The sequence below is a fragment of the Eublepharis macularius genome, chromosome 7, assembly GCF_028583425.1.
Source record: "Eublepharis macularius isolate TG4126 chromosome 7, MPM_Emac_v1.0, whole genome shotgun sequence".
In the NCBI taxonomy this organism is placed as follows: Eukaryota; Metazoa; Chordata; class Lepidosauria; order Squamata; family Eublepharidae; genus Eublepharis; species Eublepharis macularius.
The window spans coordinates 125,908,840-125,935,425 of NC_072796.1; the positions used below are offsets into that span (position 1 = coordinate 125,908,840).

At 42.9% G+C, this 26,586-nt stretch overlaps 1 protein-coding gene across 1 annotated transcript in view; it reads left to right on the forward strand.

Moving 5' to 3' along the window:
• Positions 1-26,223, forward strand: part of FER1L6 (fer-1 like family member 6) — a 133,948-nt gene extending 107,725 nt beyond the window's left edge. Inside the window, exons 32-41 of the mRNA XM_054985903.1 lie at positions 2,223-2,350; positions 5,573-5,743; positions 6,858-7,018; positions 8,028-8,170; positions 9,061-9,149; positions 13,630-13,728; positions 17,588-17,829; positions 19,657-19,820; positions 23,341-23,441; positions 24,697-26,223. Of these exons, the coding sequence (XP_054841878.1) occupies positions 2,223-2,350; positions 5,573-5,743; positions 6,858-7,018; positions 8,028-8,170; positions 9,061-9,149; positions 13,630-13,728; positions 17,588-17,829; positions 19,657-19,820; positions 23,341-23,441; positions 24,697-24,883 (1,485 nt within the window). The 3' untranslated portion in view covers positions 24,884-26,223. The remainder of the gene's footprint in view (positions 1-2,222; positions 2,351-5,572; positions 5,744-6,857; positions 7,019-8,027; positions 8,171-9,060; positions 9,150-13,629; positions 13,729-17,587; positions 17,830-19,656; positions 19,821-23,340; positions 23,442-24,696) is intronic.
• Positions 26,224-26,586: the final 363 nt, after the last annotated feature.

The window sequence follows — 26,586 nt, forward strand, 5'->3', positions numbered from 1 at the left end:
TACGTTGTTTATGGCATTTCCTGCTTCACCTTTTTGTTAAAAAATTTTTTGAATTGGCCCCTACAGAGTCAAGTATATGTCCTTCCAGTTCCTTTTACATTGTCATCAGGTCAGCTGCTTTTGCACACATTGGATAATTCCCTTATAGTGCATTTATAATGCACTTTAGCAATCATTTGTAAGTGGATTTTCCTTCAATGTTGGACATTATCCAACATATGTGAAAGCATCTATCCATAGCTGACTTACACTGCATCCATACAGTAAGAATCTGTTTCCTTGTTGTCGCCACCCAGCTGAGGCATTTGAACCCGCAACGGAGTGTCCACATGGGAGTTGTTGCACACTTTCTTCACTCAGCCACCAGTTTTGTTATATGTTTCTCTCATTGTACCACTGTAGGACCTTTTGAGGGTTTCAAAAAACCAGTTATTGCTAATGTGCAATGGAACAATAAGGTATAGTGGGGATAGGTTGTGGTGGGTAGGTAGTTCCCACCTCACTGACACACAGGCCCTTCACGCTTCTTGCCACCCACCCTGTACCTCCTTTCACAGGTTTGGGGCTTCTGAGGCAGTTAAAGGCTGGTCAACACATGCCACCTGTCTAGCCACTATTGCAGGCAAACAGCCCTGACTCAAACCCTCACAGGGCCCCCTCTCTCCTCTCCCAGGTGCTCCACCAGACAGGCAGGAAGTTCCCTGTACTTGCCTCCCCCACCCAGCTACAGCTCAGGGCTACTGGGGAAAAGGGAACTCAGAGGTACTTTCCTCACATATATGCTGCCGCCATTTAGTTCACTAGGCCCATTGGTCTTCTTGACCAAAGCGTGTGTGTGTGTGTGTCTTATTTCCCCTCAGCTAATCATTTCAAGCCAGCCAGGGTTAAATCAAACAAAAATAAACTTTATTTATAATAAGAAACATAGGAGCGAACGTATTTTAAACTAAAAAACAAACTGGAGCTAAACAGAGAATGTTTCAGTGTAAAAGAACCGGTTTGGAATCAGCCACCAATATGTCTGCTGCATCTCCTCAGCAGAGTCCAAACCCTTCTCCCTCAGCAACTCCCTAAAGCCTTCATTCAATGGACACTCACTCTCCTTGGCCCAGCATTCCACCCACTCCCATTGGCTGTCCCTAAGGAGAGGCGGAGCTGGAGCCAGTCCTCTCCATCACATAAGGTTATAGATCCAGAGGAGTTAGCCATGTTAGTCTGTAGTAGCAAAATCAAAAAGAGTCCAGTAGCACCTTTAAGACTAACCAACTTTATTGTAGCATAAGCGTTTATTGTATTTTATTGTATTTTATTGTAGCATAAGGTTATAGTGATCTATTGCCTTGAGAATTCCATTCAATTTCTAGGTTTTTTTTTTTAAAAAAATAGTAAGACTCTAGCCTTTTACCTTGAGGAGATCTTGAGGCTGGGAAAATAGTATTGGGAGAAAGATTAGCCTTCCTCCCCTATATTGGAGTCCTTTTGTATATCAGGGCCCCTAGGGCTAGTTTACCACCCCTCCCCTCAAAAAAACCACTTGGAGGACCAAGTTCAAGTCACTCTGCCATGAACTGCATCTTGGACTAGCTACACTTTCTCAGTCTGACCAACCTCACAGGGTTGTTGTGGGGATAAAATGGAGGGAGGAGTTCTCCCTGAGTTCCTTGGAATAAAAGCAAGGTAAAAACAGAGCAATGGAGTCAGAGATCTCAGTATCTTATCCAGATTGGCCTTTCCGTCAGGAGAGGTGCCATGACTCAGTGGGAGAACATAAGTAGTAGGTGATGTGAAAGTCCTTTATTTGAGACCCTGGAAAACTTGATAGACCAGTTGCCTGTCTTGATATAAAAGTCCAGAAAAGAGGGCTGCACCAGTAAGCAAAATAAAAAATTAAAAAGGCAAGAAAATAGATTGATGCAATCGGAAAGAAGAATTTATGAGACATGACAACCTCTGCGCATTTAGCCTGTGCTTCCTCAGGGAGATCAGTATAGCAGCATTGCCAGAAAATTCCCACAGCAGTTTTCATATTCAAAGCACAGGCAAAACATCTACGGGTCATCAAGTTCCTGTTTCACGCAGGAAAATCCACTTGTGAACAATTGCTAAAGTGCATTGAAAGCACATTATCCAACCTGTGTGAAAGCAGCCTTGGTCATAATGCTACAGCCTCATATTTAATGGCGTGGCTTCCTCAGATAAAATTCCTTTTCCTCTTTTTGCAGGCATTTAATCTTAGTCCGGCTGATCCAGACGGTAAATCGGATCCTTATGTTGTGGTTAGACTGGGCAACACAGAAATTAAAGACCGAGATAATTACATTCCCAAGCAGCTAAACCCAGTTTTTGGAAGGTGAGTTGGTTTAGATGACTGTGATGCCCCAAACCTAATGAATTAGCTACAGATATTTTATTTCCCCTGCCACCACTGTTATTTAAGACAAAGTACATTTGTTAATGCGTTGATGCATGTCTGTTTGGATGCTTTACAACTTACTGATTAAATTCTTGACAATCAGTGTCACATTGTCAGATTGCAAATTCGATTTTCACGAAAGTACAGCATCGCCCAGAAGTAGTTTTTGTTGCTTCGTCTCTTCTCATGGAATAATCCAAATGACTTTGGCTATTTATGTTCATGAGACTATTAGTTAAGCATACTAACTAAGCTGTTCCGTAGCTGAAGTACATGAGCTCAAGGTTGCAGTTGAATTCCATCAGAACAAGAAATGGCAGAAAGGATACAGCGAACAGGTGTCCCTGCTTAAAAACAAACAAAAATACCTATCCAAAACAACTATGGTCCTTGACAATGCTGTCTGCCAATACCCTTACTGGTGCCTGCAGAGTGTTTTTAGAAAGTGGGTGGGGCCTGGTGGGGTTTTTGCTCAGCAAGGCTTCTGACTGGCCACTGGAGATTTGACTGGCTGTGCAGATTTTTTTTAAAAAAAATTGCTTGGGCAGCAGCTGCCACTACAACACAAGGATCTTCACTGTGTAACTGAAGGTAATCTGTGGCAACCATTTTATGGCGGGCTCTACATCCTGTGGCAGCTATTTTGTGACTGCACCCACCACGCTGTGTCAGAATTCCAAAGGTGCCCAAAAGCTCAAAAAGGTTGGGGACCCCTGGATTAAACTGACCACTATTCTCCAAAGTAGAGATGGGCACGAACCAGGAAAAAAAATGAACCATGCAGTTTGTGGTTCGTCGCATTTCATGAACCACAAACTTGCATGAACCTGCCCCAGTTCACGAACCAGTTCATTTGGTTCATGAAAATGTCACATCCAGGTCAGCAAACAATCCCTTCTGGCTGTTGTGGGTTTTCCGGGCTGTATTGCCGTGGTCTTGGCATTGTAGTTCCTGACGTTTCGCCAGCGGCTGTGGCTGGCATCTTTCTCCCAATACTATTTTCCCAGCCTCAAGATCTCCTCAAGGTAAAAGGCTAGAGTCTTACTATTTTTTTAAAAAAATGAAACCTAGAAATTGAATGGAACTCTCAAGGCAATAGATCACTATAACCTTATGCTACAATAAAATACAATAAAATACAATAAACGCTTATGCTACAATAAAGTTGGTTAGTCTTAAAGGTGCTACTGGACTCTCAACATAAAAATGCCAGCCACAGCTGCTGGCGAAACGTCAGGAACTACAATGCCAAGACCACGGCAATACAGCCCGGAAAACCCACAACAGCCATCGTTCTCCGGCCGTGAAAGCCTTCGACAATAAATCCCTTCTGGGTCAGCAGAAGGTCACTTCCGGGCCAGCAGCAGGAAGTCCATCCCCTGTTGCCTAGGAAACTGCTTAATCGACGCCAGGCTGTCTGCAGTGACAAACCAAAAAATGAACCAAACAAACCAGCCTAAAGTTTGTGGTGGTTCATCAGAAATGAGCTCTGACAAACTGCTGGTTCATGAACCACGAACCGGCCCAGTTTGTCATGAACTTTGGTTCGTATTTCGGTTCATGCCCATCCCTACTCCAAAGTAAAGATCATAACAGCACAATCCTAACCAGCATTTTAAGAACATTGACTTGAATGGATTTTGAAAGATGTAACTTAGCATTATGATCATGGCTGCACTATAAAGATCTCTGAAATTTAGCATATGGGATATTTTGTTTACAATCATCCTTTGGGTAACAATGTTTAAGAAAGGTATCCAGAGTGATATTGGTAAGTCTTCAACAATAGACCTGCTAGGACTGAATTAGATGTGATCTGTAATTAAGATCTCCCACATTTTTTTTTATATAAATTTTTATTTTTCAAACTACAAAACGCTACACAGCACTACACAGGACTATCACAAGGAAAGGGGAAAGGGAAGGGACAAAGGGGATGGAAAAAGAAAAGGGGGGGGGATGACCTACAAACACTAAACACTAAACACTACACTTCAATGTTTTCCCTTCATACTGTCATAATACAAAAATAGCTCCATAGGATAATGATGGAGTGGTTAATCATACAGAGAATAGGCATTTCAAATTCTGATTAAACTTTCCTCCCCCTTCTAGGTCCCGGACGCAATTCTCTCTGTGCAACCGCTGTTGCGGTGCTCTCCTCCTCCTCCCCCCCCTCCGGCTTCTCCTTTTCTTCGTTCTCGGTGCAGCAGAATTCCGGGTTTTTATCCTCAAAATCCTTTAGTTGATCTTCTGATTGTATCTTATAGGCCTGATCTTTATATCTAAACCATATTCCTTCCGGGAATAACCATTTGTACTTTATTCCATGGTCCCTCAGAAGAGCTGCAAACTTTTTATACTTAAAAGGTCTTTTCCGGACTAGAAATGGAACGTCCTTCAAAATCTTGACTTTCAAACCCATAAAGTCCAAATCCGCATTGTATGAGTTATATAGGATGGTGTCCCGAATCTTTTTAAATGAAAAGTCAATAATGATCTCACGAGGCAACTGTCGCTTTGTTGCATATTTTGAAGAAGCCCGACGGGCCTCCAAAATGGCGCTTTTAACCTCTTCTTTAGTCGTCCTCGCGGGTATCGCCAAGGATCTCCCACATTTTTAAAGACCAAAAGCAGCCATGAATAGGGTTGAGTTCAAACTGAGTCCTTAGTTCTGCCAGAGGTTAACCCTTTCCTGTTGTACTATTCTCCCAGATCAAAACAGTCCCCTCCTTGAACTGCCAGTTTTCTTTCATAGCAAAACTTCTAGAAGTAAAATCACACTACTTTTTCTTCCTAATTTTAACCAACCTTCCTAAATGCTATCATTTCCGCATGGAACTATTATTGATCATATTTTGTATACATCTGGTAAATTCTACATAGCGTTTTACATTGTTGCCACACAGTAATGTTCCTTGAATTTTACTGTCATTTGTTGCTGTTTTAATAATTTGTGTTGAAACTATGCTTTTTGGTTAAACGATAAAACTGGCACTTGGTACAGTTTCATGACATCCCTCTCCTACGCCTCTTTATACAGATGTAAGTCCCATTGATTTTGTTGAAAATTATTTCCAGATAAGTTTGCTTCAGGTTTCAGCCATGGGGGGATGATTTGACTGACATAATTTTTTATCAATTTTTATGTTGGATAAGGTCCTTTGAAATTCAGGCCACCTTCCCCAAGGAGTCTCTGCTTTCAGTCCTGATCTATGACTACGACTTGATTGGTTCAGACGACCTAATTGGAGAAACGAAAATTGATCTGGAAAATCGTTTCTACAGCAGGCATCGAGCCACTTGCGGGTTGCAAAGCCTATATGAAATGTAAGCTTCTCTTGGGACAGTCAGTCTATTGGCAATTGATTAATGAACAGCCAGCAAAGAAGCTTCTAGCAAAAGCTGGAGGCTGCCAAAGGCAGGTCTCCTAAAAGCTCCAGAGAGTCCGTGACTGTTTCCATCTTGGAAAAAACTTGAAATCACATGAGGCACATAAAAACAAGTTGTGAGTTTAACTTATCAAATGCCCTCCCAAACCATTTGATTTACAGTTGCCAGAATGAGGCCGACAAGCAACCGGAGACTTACTCACTGGCTTGCTGGTGACAAAGAGCCAAGCGACAAGTGACGAATGACACTTGCCTGGCGAGTGAACAGACTCACGTATATTCCTCCCTGTTTACTTGTCATTCACTTGCTCTCCACTTGCAAGTGAATGGCAAGTGAACAGGGAGGAATACACGTGAGTCTGTTCACTTGCCAGGCAAGTGTCATTCGTCACTTGTTGCTTGGCTCATAGTGATGTCTCCAGGGATGTGATGACATCACTTCCAGGACAACTGGAACCTGTACTACTATCTCTTCAGCATTTGCTGAGTTCTAACTACAGCTCCTATTTAAAATGAATTACCAACTTCAGCACGAGACAATAAGTGGAGCACAACTTTTGTCATGTGTAAGATCGGGAAACTAACATTTGCAAGTGCCGGAGGGCCCAGTTCAGCTCACAAGTATGGCACAAGGGGACGAGCGGCTTCAGCCTTCACCCGTGCAGTGTTTACCACTGAGAGCCAAGCTACAAGTGATGCCTGACACAGGTTGGACACTTGTCAGCTTCCCTCAAGTTTTGATGGGAAATGTAGGCATCCTGATCTTGCAACTGTAATGGAGAGCCAAGCTGTAAAACCAGGATGCCTACATTTCCCATCAAAACTTGAGGGAAGCTGACAAGTGTTCAACCTGTGTAAGGTGTCACTTGTAGCTTGGCTCTGAGGAGTCCCGTTTGTACCTCTCTGGGGTTCCATTTGCTGCAGCTGCTACACGGAGCCCTCGGTCCGACTTGTGTCACACTTATCATCTAGTTGAGCCCACAGTCTTACAAAAAAATATTAAGATCCTGAGCACCTCGCCCTCTTCTCAAACCATTGCCTCTAATTTGCAGCGAAGGATACAATGCTTGGCGAGATGCCACCAAGCCAACTGAGATCTTGACCAAACTGTGCAAAGATAACAAACTGAATGGGCCTTTCATGCAACCGGGGAAGATTCAGATAGGGGAGAAAGTCTTCACAGGGCAGACAGTCTTCCAGGAAGATGAGAATGGTAACTATACTGTTTATAATCTATTATTAAAAACTCACTATAATGGCCACTAACAACATGCTATCTTTAAATGTTTTTTTCCCCCTGTTAAGCACCATCAACAACTACAGCACCCACATTAAGAGTAATTAAGTGTAAAGGAAAGATGCACATCTCCAGGTATTCAAGACAAGTGTTGACATTTGTTGTGCAACTGCAGTAGACAACAGTTCCTCGGGCAAGGGCTGTTGTGTATGTGCGTGCTGTCAAGTTGCAAGTGACTTATGGGGACCCCCATGGGCCTTTTAAGGCAAGTGAGAAGCAGAGGTGGTTTGCCATTGCCTTCCTCTGCAGAATCTTCCTTGGTGGTCTCCCACCCAAGTACCAATCTCTGAAATCTTCATTGTGCCAATAAAGCCAACAGTATCATTAGAGGATAATTGTATGATCGGGAGGGGAGGGGAGGGTTGCTGAAGAAGCAAGATTGCAAAATTCTTATGTAGGATAATAGCCTATGGTCTCCACCCAGCTCTAAAAGCACACAAATAAAATGCCAGCGCATGATTAGTTGCATGAGAATTGGGAAGGATGTGCACATCAGAAAGCGCTTGACATTCAAATCAAGGTGGCATGGAGAGACTGCAATCCATATTCACTGTGGTGCACATTCAGAAGCCAATCACAACGCATGCCCAATTTATGCCCGCCATTTCCAGTCCAGCAAGAGATACATGAGCGCAGGCATCTTTATAGGTCTGGGCTGCCTTAGCCCAGCCAGGTTGTCTCCTGCTTGCAGTGATTCATAACTTTCTAAAGATTAACTTCATTTTCTTATTCTTCCCTGGGGTATTCTCAGACACAAGCATGGAGTATGCTTTATGCATTGCTCCATTTGAAGTCATTAAAACCATCTTTATAGCAAACCAGGTTTTTAACGAGCACCTTCGCTAATTGACACAGCCGTATTAATCTGTGTAATAATGAGCAAACTCAATTTCTGATGGGCTGCTCGCTGCACTTTCTCTTGTAGAAGAACCTGTTGAATCATATGAACACCTTGCACTGAAAGTTTTACGTTCCTGGAATGAAATCCCCGGGGTTGGCTGTAAGATGGTGCCTGAACACATCGAAACTCGGCCCCTGTATCACAAAGATAAGCCTGGCATGGAGCAGGTAAATTCTTCTACCTGGACTGATGAAGATCTTATCCTATGCCCCACAGGGCTATAGTTAATGTTAGCGGAGTGTAAACAGAGCAGAGAAGTTACGCTGTGCTGATTAAAGAGGCAAAAAGTTTATTTAAGAAATACATACTTGAGAGTGAAGAGAGAGATAGGAATAGAGTCCTTGCTATCTGACTACATCTTGTAGAGGAATGAATGAGGCAGGAGAGAGAAGAAGCAGGATATTGCCCTGTTTAGCCCAATAGGAGACAAGACAAGGAAATGACCCCCAGGAAACAAGAGAGATCCTTGCTGCCCCCTGCATAGAAGGCACTTCTCCCTTCTTGCTGCTACAGTACACCAGACATTGCAATTTCCAACAGTTAATAGCATCTCAGAATTTAGAGGCGCTAAATGAGTGTTGAGGTTTCCAGCGATTGCCCTGGCTCAGTTCAAAGTATTGGCAGTAGGAATTTGTTTTTGTGTCAAACATTTTGCTTGTTTTCACTGTCAGTTTTTCAGTTTGGTTTTGCAAATTTGTTTGTTCTTGTGTGTGCATGTTGTACAGATTTCATACACAAGGGCTTGGTTCCAATGAGCCAAGAGGCAAGTGGATAGCTTGCTGCCAGCAAAATCCTCTTTACTTCTCTCCCTGCTAAGAATGCCTCTGGCCCCAACCAGGATTAAGTATCTGCAAGGAAAGGAAGACAAATTTATATTACAGCCTGAGGATTTGCTCCTTTTCTAAGCTATGTTTTGAAGCATTCAGCGACCTGGTTTTTCTCAGGCTCCTGGACACTGCACTACCCTTGCTTTGGTTGAGAGTTTATTTGTAAAATAAATTCATCCTTAATGGGATTAGAATATCAAACCAGATGTGTTATTTTTCCTTTCTTAAAGGGGCGTGTGCAGATGTGGGTGGACATGTTTCCCAAGGATATGCCACTCCCAGGACCTCCCGTTGACATCTCCCCCAGAAAACCCAAGGGGTAACTCATTACGCTCCTCTCTGTTTTTATACCAATACTACTTCTGCATCTTTCTTACGCCCTTTTCACAAGGGATATTTAAATCAGTGCTTGCTTTCCCCTTCTGCAATGTCGAATTTAAAACTTGCAGTGATTGGTGCATCCGTGATGTAAAACCTTCCGTCTTCCACTTCCTATCTCCCATTAACAGTGTTCAAAAGTGGTATATCGGTGTCTGAAAAAGTATTGCCAGTTGCAAAAATGTATTCAAAGAAACTTGGTGAAAAAATTGCAGTTGCAAAATGTTCAGTTTGACTGTGATTTCACTTCCAATCATGACAAATTCCAGAAAGTTAACTGTATTAGTTTGAATCAGACCCTTGGGTCCATCAAAGTCAGTATTGTCTATTTAGACTGGCAGTGACCCTCCAGGGTCTCACCTAGAGGTCTTTCACATTACCTACTGCCTGGTCCTTTTCACTGGAGTTGCTGGGGATTGAACCTGGAAACTTCTACATGCAAAGCAGAGGCTCTAACAATGAAAAAAAATTATGACACCTAAAAGATTACCGCATTTATCATGGCACAAGTTTTTGTGAGCCAGAGACCCCCCACCCCTTCTTCAAATGGATGAAATGTTATTCTAAGTGTTGGCAGCTGCATGTGTATATATGGATGCAAAGTCCAAACAAAAGGAGGACGGGGCAGGAAAGGAAGTTGTAAAATGGGGCAAGAAGGTTATGTGACATAGCTATGCAGAGCACAGATGAAATCAAGATTCTGTCGGAACAATAAAGAACCCTACCAGGGTGGTTGTGTGACACCCCCCCCTCACACACACACACACACACACACCATGGTGATGAATTTGGAAAGCAAGCTGTGTGTAGAGTAAAAACTTTCAAAGGAGAGACTTTGTGTAGTGAGCTAACTACTCCCAGGTTCCATTGAAACCAACAGTGTAATCCTAAACAGATTTACACCCTTCTAAACCCATTGAGAAGAAGTATAAATGCATCTGATGAAGAGAACTGTGGTTCTCGAAAACTTATGCTTATTGGTGCTACTGGACTCTTTACTATTTTGCAACTACAGATTAACACGGCTAACTCCTCTGTATCTAAACCCCTTGTACACTCTTCTAAACGCATTGATTTCAGTGTATTAGCCGCGTCTCTATTTTCCTCCACCTCCAGATAGTTAAGGGCTCTCCTAGGCCAAGTTGCTTGATCTTCCCTGAACAGCAGCAGCAAAACCTATTTTGATCCACTGTTGCCTCTGTTAAAACAGGTTTGACAGGCTTTTGAAACAATAGAGACACCTAGTCAATCTGTTTACTCGGACAAAAGTGAGAGGAGTTCACACATGACCAGCAACAAGGCCTCTTTCAACCCACCTCCTGCTATCTGAAAGGTGTCTCTAGCATAGGTCTCTCTGTGATTGTACTTCTCCATTGTACTCTGGAAAATTCTTCCCTTATAGGCGCTTTTGTGCATGTGCGCATATGTGCGTGCACACACATGCACACACACACACAGCTTTGAAATTAAGCCAATCTAAGGCAATTGAATCTGCTGGGATAAACTTGGTAAATTTGCATAGTGACCCTTATTTACTTAAGCCAAATGAAGGTTTTTGTTTGGGCCTGTAACATGAAGAAACTTGGCAATGTTTGGCCTACATAATTGCAAATAAATATCCCTGAGTTGAATAGGCCAACTGAACAGACTGTGATTAATGCAAAATAGACCCCAAAAAGCTGAGAAACGTCAAGGCTCATTTAAAGTGAATTTAATGAGGACTTTGGACAGCAATATTTTAATCTGGAGTATTTTCCTGGAAGTTATTAATATGGCAGTTATGCTACAGTGAAGCTTTTAGTATTATGGAAAAGAAATGGAATTGTTGTCTCTTCTCACAAAAAAATAATGAAAGGCTAAAGACTGAAGAAGCCAAAATAGCAGTTAAATTTTCGTCAGAATCTTTAATCCAAACTATAAATTAAGGAGTTTTCTAACAAGAGAGATCTATATTTAATACATAATAATAATGTATCTGTAAGTACAAATCTTAGCTCATAGTTTTATAAGCTGTGTAAGAGACAATTCAAATCCTCATTGTGCCCTCTCCCATCATTCACTTATATCTAAGGAAAAATCAAAAGTATTGCCTATTTCAATTATCACGGCAAATGTACAGATTTGAAGAAAGCTTAAATGTTTCCTGAAGAAGCCTTTGGTTAATGAGAATGGTGACTTCTTTTCAACCCTGTTGGCTACTGTTGTTTCCCTTTTCTAGTGTTGCTTCAGCACCATCTTGTTTCCTAATTAAGGTTCTCCTTTCTCAAATGATCCTAGCTAATCAGGAATCACACAGTAAGTGTTATGATATCATGATACTTCCTAACCAATCAGATCTGGCCATGTGCTCATATGACAAAGGACAATGCATCCTGTATCAGAGTAAGGGCAATGCATCCTGCACTGGTCATCCTAGCCAATCAGGGATCAATGGAATACATGAGGATGCCACTGAGAGAATACCAGTGCAGTCCTTAGGAGAGTTACCCCCATCTAACTCTGTCGAAGTCAATAAGCTTAGAAAGGGGTAACTGCTTAGAATGGCACTGTACAAAAACTAGTCAGGTAATGCTTCGGGAATAAACAAACATGTTTGCTCCTTTCACAGCCCACCTGTAAAAAAATCACCAAAAGAGGATGCTGTCTTTGGAAGGTCACAAAATGTTTGTGAAAATCACTTCCCCTTTGTCTGACTTCAGATATTCATTCATGTTGGGTTTGCTAGTCTGAAAATGACCCACGAGGGGCTGCAGAGCAGAGAGGGGAGCCGTTGATCTAAGCATCTCGTGGTAAAAATCTTTTGGGCAGTAGGTCTAGTAAACAGCTGTCTGATTCAGTGTAAGGCAGCTTGAGGCAGGTCATGTGAAATGGGACCATGCCTTAAAAGCCATAGCAACTGTGCTCTGCCTTCAGGAAGGTATATACTACACAGAGAGGGAATGGATTGGTCACAGGGTGAGTGCTCTGACTTTGCACAGAGGGGAAAGGGCACCTATCAGTTTCGGGGAGGGGATGCCTGCCAGTCACAGAGAGGGCCTGGAGCACACAATAATTTAGATGAGGAACACTACCTATGTTGGAAGAGATGTCCCTAAAACTGATATGCCACTGCCAACCTACCCACACATTGCTCTGCACATCTTTCCCCTGCTTTTTGCTTTGTATACCCTACCCCTAATGCTCACTCCTGCTCCTTTGACACTGGACTCTTGCAAACTTTCACTGCCAACTGGGCACATCCAAACCTTTCAGTGGGTGGCTTGCATTCATGCTCAATCTACTGCTCTATCTGCATATGCCTCTTCGAGTGGTTTTCGGGCTCCTCTCCTGCTGTTGGTGCATGCAGATGAGAAACAGTACAGCAGTTTTTGAATCAACTGATAGTCATGTAGGAATGCTGATTTACAATCGCATTTCAAGCTGATGAGTTATTTTGGTTTTTATCTATACTGCTGACTTGGTGGTGGTGGGGAGTGCCCTCAAGTCATAGCTGACTTATGGTGACCCCCTGGCAAGAGACTAACAGTAGTGGCTTGCCATTGCTTGCCTCTGCAACCTTGGTCTTCGTTGGAGGTCTCTCATCCAATTACTAACCAAGACTGACCCTGCTTAGCTTCTAAGATCTGACCAGGCTCACCTGGGCTATCCGAGTCAGGGCATATTATTGACTTGAAATTTATTTTAATGGATTAAAATTGATTTTTGCACCCAAAAGAATGCTGGAACTAGAGAGTTCTAACAGACTTCTCAGCAGCAGTCTTACCAAACAATAATTTCTAGGATTCTTTGGGGGAAAGTTAAGGTAGTCAAGGAAGTCAAGATAGTTATAGAACCAATATATATATATATATATATATATATATATATATATATATATATATATATATATATATATATATATATATATATATATATATATATATATATATATATATATCGCCATTCTGTCATCAGTCAACTGGGAAGAGCCCTGTGGCGCAGAGTGGTAAGCTGCAGTACTGCAGCCCAAGCTGTGCTCACAACCTGAGTTTGATCCTGGCGAAAGCCGGGTCCAAGCAGCCGGCTCAAAGTTGACTCAGCCTTCCATCCTTCCAAGGTCGGTAAAATGAGTACCCAGTTTCCTGGGGGTAAAGTGTAGATGACTGGGCAATGGCAAACCACCCCGTAAAAAACCACCTTTTACCATCAATCAACTATATGTACAATTGTTCATTCTGTTGCTGCATCAAAATAAAAAAAACACCAGACCCAAGGTCCTCAAACTCACAAAGTTATACTTCCTTTTCTTGTGCTGAGCTTATGTAATGATTTTGTTCCCAAATAAGACCAGCATGGTTGACTACAAATCAGCAAGTAACATTTGACACTGTGATTTTATATTCTATATGTTAAGGGTTTTTCCCCCCTTTCTTTTCTCCTAGTTATGAACTAAGAATAATCATCTGGAATACAGAAGATGTCATTTTAGAGGATGAGAATATCTTTACTGGACAGAAATCAAGTGACATCTATGTGAAAGGGTAGGTATTGGCACTGTTTGTGGCTCTCGTTTTTGCATTGACTGCTGAATTAATGTGTGATCCAAGCTAACACATAAAAAACGAGAGCCACAGCGGTATTGGCATGTTTTGCAAATGCATTCTGATGACAACTCCGTGGCCTTGGCATTTGGGCTGCAAAGGCTCATCAGAAATGCCACCTCCGACGAGAATTAAGCAGGCAGAGAATTGACGCACGTACAAAACGGAGTTCCAGAAGCAAAATGTGAAAAGCCAAAATAAACGGCATTCCAGTTCACGCACAGCCTCAGCATGTAGGTCGCACACGCAGCTGTGAGCCTAGGATTCAGGAACCCTCTGATGGCCCCATGAGTGGGGCCTTTTGTGATGTATAGGAAAGTTGATAACTGAGGGCCAAACTAGATAATACATGTGTGACACAAGCCAGATCAGGGGGCTTGCAGACATACATGACATTGGGATACTAATATTCCCATTTGGTTTGAGAGTGCGGCATGGGAGGGAGAAGGGATTTGAGCCTTCCCTCCCATGTTCTTTTCCCAGGCTGAAACAGCCACAAGGGCCACGTTTGCCTCATTGTGGGGCCCCACATGCTGCAGTCAGTATACATACAGCCCCACAGCAGGGCAAACGGTGACCCCTGCAGCGGTTTCAGCTCAGGAAAACTGTGCAAGAAGAAAGGCTGGAACCCTTCCCTGCCCTGCACCATGCTCCTGAACTGAATTGGACCCTGGCATGCTTGGGAACATTAGTTTCTCTGATCGTGTCATGCATATCATCTAGTTTGGCTCAGAGGGGATTGGATAAACATATGGAGCAGAGGTCCATCAGTGACTATTAACCACAAGGTATAGATGGAACTCTCTGTCTAGGGCAGTGATGCTCTGTATTCTTGGTGTTTGGGGGGGGGGCAATCAGTGGGAGGGCTTCTAGTGTCCCTTCCCCACTGGCAGACCTCCTAAGGACACCTGGTTTTTGGCCACTGTGTGACACAGAGTGTTGGACTGGATGGGCCATTGGCCTGATCCAACACGGTTTCTCTGATGTTCTTAGAGTTTCTTTTATGGAAGATGCTCAAGTGTTAGGATACAGGTTTCAAGGGAATGGATGAATGTCCTGGTCACCAGTTTAAGCAACCAATGGAGAGGAATTATCAAAGTTCCACCCCTTTGCCCTAACGTTCATATATTTGGTGATCCCAGACACTATGTGCGTGTTTTTATGGATGCTTCTGTACATGCAGTTTGGTCCAATGGAAAATTGAGGGTTCTAGAACGTTCAGGTACGCTTGTTTAAAGCTCCACGCCAGTGGAACTATTGAGTTGGGGGGGGGGGGCTTGGGACAGGCCAATCAGTAGGCATGACTCGTCTGCCCCTCCTTTGTGAATGCGTTTTTATCCAAGTGAATGTATGACCAAGGCGACAGAGAGACTAGACAAGCGAAGGTCCTGCAAACAAAAATGCATTGTTCACAGGTAGTAAGTTTATGGAGCACCATTCTCTCGGACAACTGAACAGAAAAATATAGTTCTTCTAAGCTGTCCTATGTATGTATCCTAGAAAACAGAGTTACTCATTTGGTGTTGAAATATTGCTGTGTGCAGCTTGCATATAAAAGGGTGTGGTCACCTGGTTGTCTGTTTCTACTCTGAAAGATAAATATGCCTGCTCTTGAGGAGCATAGAATTTGCTCCAAGGCAGTGTCCATCCAAGATGCCCCATCTTACAAAACATTGTGAGTGCAAAGTAATTTTTTTAATGAAGTCAAGCAACCATATTAGAAAAAGTTTTTTCTCAAATATCAAAAAGGCTTGGGGAAATGCATTATAATTCAGTTTTGAAAGATTGGGGTGTTTTTGTTCCTTAATAGAACAGCAATGGATAGAATTTTAATAGCTTCTTGATGAAACTTTGTCATCAAACAGCTTTGTTAATATTCCTGACATGTCTTACAGTTGCAGAAGATAATCAGTAGAAATGTGAAGGAGAAAAGTATTTAGGAGACAGCAAAATCCAGCTGCATTTCCCCTTGAAAGAAGCTATTTTCTGAAACTTAAGAATAACCCAGTCACTGTTCTGGGTCCTGTTTGGCACTTCCTGGTTCAAGGTTGAAGCTTCCAAAACTGTGGTAGACCCTGAAGTTTATTCCTAAGCAGTTTTGTGACTGTGGATCTACCAAACTTCAGAATATTAATATGCCACCATTATTTTAAAAAGATATACTTCTTAGTTCCGCAGTTCTGTGAGGATAGATAAAGATGCAATGGATTTAAAGTACAAGGGCATAGATTATATATTATGCTACACAGTATTAGAGTTGTGGTCTTCAACCCATGGATCATCACCAGATGGTTTCTGGAGACCTACTCACTGGGTTGTGGGCTCCTCTCGAGCCACCACTTTTTGATGTTTTTTGGAAGTATCTACTATTGGTGTTCATGCACAGAAAGAGAGAGAGCCATACTGCCTGCCATTCTTTGCCCGCATACACTCAGCAGCAGAAAGAACTTTTTAGCACAGGCCGGTTCCTCTACCTCCTCAGCAAAACCTCTCTCTTACCTTCTCTCTCTTTCACCCAGTCTGGCTACCTCCACCCCTTCCAGACATTCCTTTGGTGAGGTGATAATTTTGGCACATCTTCTTCCTGTGATGTCACTCTTGTCAAATGGTTGCAGTTTAGTGGGTCACATGCCACCATCTGAGGGTTAAAAAGTTAATCCCATATCTGGATAGGTTGGAGACCACTACCCTAGAACTGTTCTTCACAGCTTAGGACCACCAAGCCAAACATTTGCCAGTCCTGTACAACGGCTCTCAAAGGGTTAGATCAATCTCCTGTTTTGTCTGCTTGCCTGGGGGGGGCAGGGTGTCCAACATGGCAAGATTCCAGAATAGCGGTCCAGGCTCTCCAGTGCATTTTAAAATTCCTAAATAGCATACAAGGGGGGACTCCAAGTTGGGTCATGATTTAAGAGCCTTCTCTCTGGCTCTCTCTCTCTCTCTTCTGCTCTGCCCTTCCTTCTGCCATACTTGAAGGCAAGTAGAAGAACATTCTTATTACTGAAAGGTTCTATACCTGTAAGTTAAGGGGGACAGAGACCATGGAACATACGTTTTTTACATGCCCGTACTACGAGGCAGCACACAGTGAGAGCATTACCCCATTGTTCGGGAAAAAACTGGGCCTCTCAGAAAAAGCTAGTTGAGTTTCTTTTTTCTGATAGAGATGCCACGTTTATTTACCGAGTAGCCACCTTCTGTATGGTAGTACTCAGGCTACGGAAATTTTATGGTATTTAGATTGTAATGTAACTGTTTTATACTCTTATTATTATATCTAAATGTGGATTTTAAGTATGTATTTCTTTTTATATGTTTGGTCTAAGGATCGCAGCAATAAATGAATGAATGAATGGGGTCATGATTTTGTTGGGGGGTGGGGAGATGGGAAGTAATTCTTTCTCCCTGTATAGTTTCCCAACCTTAAATGTTCTCTTCACCCCACATGAAGCTACTGTTTGTTCCACTGAATGAAAAAAAGTTACCTGTATGTTTCCAACAAAGCATTGGTGTCTGTGTGGGTGGAATTTAAGGTTTGGAAAATGGCTTGGGAGGCAGTTTAAAACCCCTCCCCTTTCACACCAGGTTCTTGTAAAAAACATGTTTAAGGTGACAGTAAAAGCCAGGAATGTGAGATTTTACACTGTTTTACTCTGGGGTGGAGGAAAGTAGTATGAAGTTATTTTGCAAGCAGTAGAGTCACTGGTTTTGGCCTAAAATATCCTCCTGTTTGCTGGATTAGTTTATCCAGGGAGACCCTTCCTAATCTCTTTGCTTCTCTTGAACTTGCAACCAAAAGGTGGCTGAAAGGCTTGGAAGATGACCGACAGGAGACAGACGTGCACTACAACTCTTTGACTGGAGAAGGGAACTTCAACTGGCGTTTTGTGTTCCCGTTCCATTATCTCCCAGCGGAGAAGCAGGTGGTTGTCTGTAAGAGAGAGAACATATTTTCCTTGGACAAGACAGAGCGCAAAATACCAGCTGAATTGGTGCTTCAGGTTTGGGACTTTGAAAGGCTTTCTTCAGATGATTTCTTGGGTAAGCCTTTGATCAGCAGAGCTAATTGAATCTGAACGATAGCGACAGGAAATGTACTGATTGTACTAATCTCATACTGTGTAATCCGCCTTGAATCTCAGTGAGAATGGTGGACTATAAATGACATTAATAATAATAATAACAACAACAACAATGCTTTTTCTAATACCAGATTATGTAGTCCACTTTGGCACATGAAAGAGTGGTGAATGCTAAGGTCAGAAATGGAATACTGAGATGGAACTTGTTTTGCCCCCTTCCCCAATCTGCTCGATTAGTCCTGCTGGGTGTAACTTTAAACATGGAGCATTCAGGTTGCTTCCTTAGCAGTAGGGTTGCTAAGCTGAGCCTAGCAACTGGCAGGAGGTCTGGAGGTGGGGCCATGGGAGGAGGGTCAGGCAACAAAGGATAGCTCTAGGAATTGCTGGAACTTCTTTGGTTTTAACATAGAGTTTCCAGCGATTCCTAGAGCTACTCTTTTTCACTTCCAGGTTGTGTCCAGAAGTCATGTTATGATATCCGTAATGTGTCTGGGTTTTAAAAAATTTTCTCCCACCACTCCAAGAAGTGGTGGACAAAGATGCCAGTGGGAGATCTCCCACCATAGCAGGAGACCTGCAAGCCTGTCAGTCTGTGTTGTGTAGTGGTTGTGGACTAAGACTGGAGATACTTGGACTGAAGTCCTCACCGTATCACAAAACTCATTGGGTGACTATAGGATCATCACCCTCCCTCAGCCTAACCTAACTTAAAGGGCTGCTGCGAGGGCAACTGAAGAGAGCATTACACTGAACTTTTTGGAGGACAAGGGTGTTTAAAGAAAATAATATTATTTATTTAGTACATATTTTGTCCTAGCCTTCCTCCAAAGAGCTCAGGAAGGGATACTGTGGTTTTGTGTCAAACAGGGAGCAGTGTAAATATAGCGATAAGCATATACTTTTCTTCTTTAAAAAATGTCTGGAAAAATTCCTAGCTACAGTGAGATGTATTCAGCCACTCCACTCAGCAAAGTTTGACGCCTTCCTCCAGGTAAGGAGACTTCCTCTAAATTAAGTGGCTCTTCCACTGGAGAAAGGTTCCTCAGGCTGGAAGAAGACTTCAAGCGCTGGTAAGCAGAGTGACTGAATATACCTCGTTGTTATTGGTCCAAACCCTCTACCGAATTCAGTGGGCAGAAACCCAAATCTTGAACTGTGTCACAGAATATAGAAGTACCATCTTACTTACAAGAGCATCCTAAGCAGAAGCGTGGGCACTTCTGAGTAGGGGGCCCCTGGTGGGGGCAGGGAATCCACCACTCCTACCTCCGCCACCACTCACGTGGTTGGCAGGCGGAAAAGCGGAGGAACAGGCCTCCCAGGTTTGCTCTTGGGGCATTGCGACGATGTCAAGTGACATCATCACACCATCCCGAGAGTGCTCCTGAGCTTCACAGTGGACCCCAAATGGCTAAATCGGGCCTGTTTGGGGCCCAGATCAGCCCACTGCAAAGCACACGTGTGCTCCCAGCACAATGATGTCACTTCCCAGAAATAATATCATCATTTAGGCTCGGGAGCATACATGCACAAGGAACAAAAAAAAGATCAGTGCCAGGTCCCCCCCACATTCTGCCAGGAGGGTAAGGGGACTTGGCAACCCTACCTCTGAGCCATCCTACACCCTCTGCTTTTGCAGCCATTAGAGAAAATTATATTCTTCTTAACAGGGGCTCAGTCTTTGGCGCTTGGCTACGTTCGTCCCAGACAGAAGATACTGTTAGAAAGTTACTTTATCTATTGGGTCTCTGAATAATGCCAAATGTTGTTGTTGTTTTTCCTGCAGGCTCCCTTGAAATGAACCTGAATGGCTTCCCCCGAGCTGCCAAGTCCGCCAAGCGCTGTGACATAAGCATGGTAACTGCAACCAGTGAAGAGAACAAGATTTCCATATTTCAGCAGAAGCGTGTCCGAGGATGGTGGCCTTTCATCAAAGCCGGAGAACTCACGGTAAATCATTAAAGAGTAAAGACTATGAACTGCACCTTTAGCTGATGCAATGGGTGGATGTTTTTAATAAGCAGGAATAATGTGATTCACATTATGTGGAGATTCAAATATCACACAGATCAACTGTGAAGTTGCTTGGCTGATTATGAATCCAAATTCCATCTCTTTCTCTATAATTCTGGATTTCTCTTTTCCATTCATCTGGTTTACAGTTGCAGGAACTTTGTTCTTTTGAGGCCTAAGTTTTTCTCACTGAGGTGGTGAACATTTGTCTGGGCTGTACCGCTTGGTAATGTGAGGGCTCAGGTGATTTGCTGATTTTCTATTCAAAAACTTCCTTGTATGCAGAAAACTAGCACGCTGAGGAGAAGGCTAGAGTTTTCTACATCAGGGGAATTATCTGTATGGAGGAATGTTAGGAGAAATTTCCTAATGGTAAGAGCAAATGACCTGCATGGTCCAGGCTCACTTAATCTCATCAGATCTCAGAACCTAAACAGGTTAGGACCTGGACCATTTCCAGACGGCTTACCTGAAGCCGCACCATGCTGCAACATTGCGGATCATGCCGGGGAAAACGCGAAATACCGCGTTTTCTCGTGCGAGTTTTGCACGACGTCGCGCAAAACTCACGTGAGAAAACGCGATATTTCGTGTTTTCCCCAGCATGATCCGCAACGTTGCGGCATGGCGCGGCTTCAGGTAAGCCATCTGGAAACGGCCCAAGTTAGTACTTGAATAGAAGACTAATTCCAGAGTCCCTACACTGAGCAGTAAGTTGGGCTAGATGGCTTATAAAGAGTCCCTTTTGATTCCCCAGGGAAGCATATTTGAGGGGTGTAAGTAATACATTTCAGAGCCTAACGTGATACAACTCCATCTTCAGTGACCTGCCTGATATTGTTTTTTTTAATCTACTCAGAACTGCAACTCAGTTGCAAGGACAGGATTATGGAATATCAAACAGCAATGATAACTTTGGAAGAATCTCTTCATTTACATGCAAGGAGAGAGCAGTGGGGAAAAAATGTTAATTTCCCAAGGCATCTTCTTTCATACTTAAAAGCATGTGAGATATAATTTCCTGACACCTTTTCTCACTCCACAATCTCCTACATTTAATTTTCTTCTTATTAATTCAAAGGAGTTTTTTTAAAAATGTCAAAGGTCTCCCTGTTTTAATTAATCTGCAAGAGGAGGCAGTCAGTCAGTAGGGACATGTGGATTCCCAAATTCTGTGGAAATGCTGTGGGATTTCATCTGTAGGTGTATTTTAACTATTAAGATTTTTTGGAGAAGACCCCCAAAAGGGGGCAAGTCACAGCAGCCTTACACTTACTAATGCTATTAACATGTAATATGGCCCCAAGAAGCAAGAAGGCCTGAGGGGAATTGGGCCTGTAATATTGAGGAAACTTCTGTGCTGTTTTTCCAGTCAATAATTCCCCCTCCTCTGCTCTTTTAAACTGTGGTAGAAAAAGAAAAACTCAATTTCAGAGTCCAGCTGGATTGGATCATGTGTTCTAGCTGGAAAGGATCACGTGGATAGGGTCATGTATTCAATGCTACTTCAAATATGGAGTAGTTTGTTCTTGTAACTTGATTGTGCCCTTAATGGAATGGCTTCTGCTTAGTCTAGGAGCTGAATTCCTTGAGGAATCCATTCTATTAAGCAGTGGCAGGATGTGTCTAAGAGCCAAGCTACAAGTGACACCTGACACAGGTTGGACACTTGTCAGCTTCCCTCAAGTTTTGATGGGAAATGTAGGCATCCTGGTCTTGCCGCTGTAATGGAGAGCCAAGCTGTAAAACCAGGACGCCTACATTTCCCATCAAAACTTGAGGTAAACTGACAAATGTCCAACCTGTGTAAGGTGTCACTTGTAGCTTGGCTCTAAGCTGCCTGTTGCCTATCTGGCTCCTAGTATGGTTCCTTTGACCATAGACTATGCACCTCAGCTAAGGCTGCCAGGCTTTACCACAGAGTTTCTACTGGTTCCTAGAGCTACCTGTTGTCACTTCTGGGTTGTAACTGACATATCGGCAAAAACTAACTGCTCATCGGAGATTAGGGATGCTCCAATGCCCCTCCAGTTTAGCTCACATCCTGCTCACTGGTGAATAGGAAGCTGATTTTTCAGTAATCAGTTTGACTTTACATCGACCTGTTCATGGCTGTTTGGCAGGCTGCTTCACCATATTCCTTCTTTATCATACAGTACAGTTCAATTGGCTTTTCGCGCATGTGTTTTCTCACACAACCCAACTGAGTTTTATGACTCCTTTCCCCTGGCCTTGCTCCATAACTTCTCTGTTCAGCAGGCGAGTGTTTAAATAGACAAATCAGTCACAGGTCATATAAATCAGTCATCAGTAAATGCTGTGTCTTAATAAAATACTACCCTGCAGTGTTCATCTAATGGCCTGATTGCACATGCACTAAACACACGTTTAATGGGGGGAAACCTCAACTGAACTCACATTTTATGTGTGAATGTACTCACATTCAAAATAGTTTGGAGGGGTGGAAGGGGCTTGCGAGTGCGCATGCAGATGAAGGAGGGGGCTTGTCGGTCTCTGCTTTCTACCCAGATACAGAAGAGCCGAGTGGGGCACACTGTTCATCTGTGCAGCTGTAATGGAAGCTGTAAAACCAGGATGCCTACATTTCCCATCAAAACTTGAGGGAAGCTGACAAGTGTCCAACCTGTGTAAGGCGTCACTTGTAGTTTGGCTCTAACTGCCTTCTTCACGTGTCTGCCCAGGACGCAAATGTAATCAGGCCCAAAGTAGTCCTTAGTGATGCAAATGGCTGCCAGTTAGCTTGAATTGGCAGCGGCTTTGCACATACACAGCTTTGCAATCCAATGCAAACGGCATGAACCAGACAGGGGGATGGGCTCCCATCCGACTGACACCTTTGAACCTGGTAAGTTCAGCTGACAAACTCTTTTTTGGTGAAATTTGCAGCATCCCTCTCAGGGATGACATCCATTCTTTCCCTTTCACTAAAAGCAAATGGTTCACCTGCCTTCTCTGCCTCTCCATTAACTGGGCTTTTATTGTTCTACATGAGCATCTACAGAATCCTTTTTTAAAAAAATTCCTGAGGGGCAAAGAGCACAAGGTGCTGGTTATTGTATTGGTGTCTACTTGGCCGAGATTTGCTGCATAACGATTGAAGGGACATGAGACTTTGGCTTTCTTTTTCTCTGACTAGCCTATCCCATTTTCATACACTTGCATCCTGTTTGTATATATTCATTGGGCTAGTTCTCAGAGTATTAAGTGAATAAATGTATGCTGTCTTCAGTTCCATAGAGGTGGGATATAGAATTTATAAGTAACCACTAAGTGTTTTCTCATCAGTAAATATAAAGTTGCATTTTATGAGCCAAGTGGTTTATTATCTAGTTATCTTCCCTGCTGATCCATATTTTCATGAATAATTCATAAGTGCTGGTTGGTGAAGAATATTTTCAAATTCTAGCCAGTAAAATGGACTCTGTTCTCAACCTAGGGCAAAGTAGAAGCTGAATTTCATCTCGTCACGGCAGAGGAAGCGGAGAAGAACCCAGTTGGCAAGGCCCGGAAGGAGCCGGAACCTTTGGAAAAGCCAAAGTAAGTTGAGTTGCGGCTCTCTGTGGTTTTTCATCTGTGTAATACGGGAACTGAAAAAGCATGTTTGGCATCTGGAACTGATTTTCCCAAAATATAAGAATGACAGGGCAAAGGGAATACATTGTTTATGACCAGGGTTTTTTTCTGGGAAAAGAGGTGGTGGAACTCAGTGGTGGAACTCAGGGCCACACAATGACGTCACTTTGGGTCAGCTGGAACAAGGGGGGGTTAAAGTTTAAATCGCCCTTGGCGAAAATGGTCACATGGCTGGTGGCCCCACCCCCTGATCTCCAGACAGAGGTGAGTTTAGATTATCCTCCATGCCGCTCGGCACGGAGGACAATCTAAACTCCCCTCTGTCTGGAGATCAGGGGATAGGGCCACCGGCCATGTGACCATTTTCAAGAGGTGCCAGAACTCCGTTCCACCGTGTTCCCGCTGAAAAAAAGCCCTGTTTATGACACTGGCTTGTATCTTGCAACTCCCCTCAGCAAAGTTTAAACCTTTCCTCCAGCCTATGGAGCCTTCCTTCAACAGAAGTGATTCTTCCTCTGGGATAGGATTGCCAGCTGTGAGTTGGGAATTCCTGGAGATTTGGGTGTAACACCTGGGGAGGGAAGTGACCTCATTGGAGTGCAATTCTATAGAGTTCACCCTCCAAAGCAGCCAGTTGCTCCAGGGGAGCTGATTTCTGTCATTTGGAGATCAGCTGTAATTCTGGGAATCTCCAGACCCCAATAATAATAATAATAATAATAATAATAATAATAATAATAATAATAATATAACATTCAATGTATACCGCCCTTTAAGACAGCTTAACGTCCACTCAGAGCGGTTTACAAAGTATGTTATTATTATCCCCACAACAATCACCCTGTGAGATGGGTAGGGCTGAGAGAGTTCTAAGAGAGCTGTGACTGACCCAAGGTCACCCAGCTGGCTTCAAGTGGAGGAGTGAGGAATCAAACCTGGCTCTCCAGATTAGAGTCCTGCCGCTTTTAACCACTGCACCAAACTGGCCCAACTGGAGGCTGGCAGCCCTGGTGCTGGAGGATGGGACACTTCCATTGGAGGAAGGTTCCTTGGGCTGGAGGAAGGCTTCAGAGTCTGCTGAGTAACTAAGCAGAAGAAGGGAGAAATGCAAACATTTTTCCTGTTTCAGTGACAGTGACTTGCAATGTTTACAATGATAACTTGCTTATGGATCTGATACAAATGTGCTTTCCCCCTTTCTCTTCATTTAATACTCTAGCCGGCCTGACACATCCTTCTCCTGGTTTATCAATCCTTTCAAGTGTTTGTATCATCTCATCTGGAGAAATTACAAGAAATACATCATCATCGGACTGATTCTGATTATACTGATCATATTCCTGGTGCTTTTCATCTACACCTTACCTGGGGCCATCAGTCGTAGGATTGTTGTGGGGTCAACTTAAAAGATGGCCATCTTTCATGCACGGCAGCAGAGATTCGGTTTTTTTTAAAAAGATCAGCTTTTTGCCCATTCTTTGAATAAGAACTAAAAGATATTGGAGGTACTGACAACATATTAGCACTCAGCTGTGGTGATACACTCTTTGGGAGACAAAATGGCAGCTGATCAGCATGTTTGAAACCTAGAATTATCTCAGTTTTGTCTAAAAACAAGGTGAGTTCAATTTTAATAGAAAATGGAGTCCATGGGTTGGTTCAAATCCTCTTCCACCTATGTCTTTACTACCCTGCAGTCCATCATCCCAGATTATTTTCAGCACAGCTAAGATGCAGTAGCAGAGGTGCACGTGGCTGACAGAAAAATTCTCCGAGAAGGGAATTGTAGAGAGAGGCAAGGTATGGGTTTTTCACTTGCATGCCCTTTTTGCATTTCAGATCAGACTCTCTTCCCCCTCTTTCTGTGTGACTGTGGCAAAGGCAGATTTAATGATCCATAAAGCACACAACTGTGTCCCCCACCATAAAATTTTTGAAGTAAGATTTAGAATTCCAAGATTAGGAACACGTGAACTCCCCAATTCCATTCTGTAGCAGATTCAGGCTTGTCTGAATTACTTTGTCTCGCCTATATGAAACAAAAAATCCAGTTATTTCCAGACCAAATTCCAAGGCCTGGTACCCGGATAGGCCATGCCAAGCTGCCAGGCTTCAGACCTCTCTACTAGCCAAGTCAAGCATCCAAGTGGACATTGTCTTAATTCAGAGATACCCTTGCCCCAGAGACCATAAGAAGTCAGTGTGAGTGGACGTAAAAATTCAATGTCTCCATGAGAAGTCAGTTCCGCATGCCGCAGTCGCCCAACTCATGTCACATGTCTCATCTAGTTTGGCCCTTAATAATTTCGGTGCAAGTTGAACACCCATGACTCGCTCAAGATTGCAACTAGCCATAGCGTATTCCAGAGAATGCAATCTACATGTGAAGAATGGGCTATAGCATTTGGATCTCCTATATATGCAAAAGCTTACATGTGTGTGTTATGTTGGGAGGGTATCCAGTAAGTTGGTATCTGATGAGCAAATCCACAGATATCCCCTTAAAGAACAGAGTGTGCTGAACCATGTGTTATGTGGATGCTGGAGTGCATCACGGGTATTACATTTCAATATACATAATGAACAATCATGTATATTAATAAAACAATAGATTGAATGTAAGAAGATTATCTGTGATTATGGAATGTTTGTGCTTGTTCAAAGATGGCTGCTTTTGGGTGGGTTTTTTTTTCAAAATTTTACTACTAATTGTTGTACTTGCAGTATAATTTTTATTAAAAGTGAAAAGCTTGCAGACATTTAAAATGGGGACAGCTCAAATCGTTTCCAGAAAGAGGAGTGTATTATTTACAGAAATCCAATATGCTACGTGTTTGCAAGTGATAAATGAGGAGAAATGAAAGTACAGACAAAAATGATTTTCCCAGAGCGATTGAAGACAGATGGGGAATTAATAGAGAGAAAAGGGCACAGAGAAGGTAAGTGGCACAGTAAATAGACAGAGGGCTGATGCCTGCTGGAACAAGGCTTAACGGGATTGATAAGTGAAGACATGTAAATAGTTTTGATTGGCATATCAAAATAAGGGAGGGATTTCAAATTTCCCAGCCTCGAATTTCCCATTTCAATTTGTCTTCTCCGTTGAGCA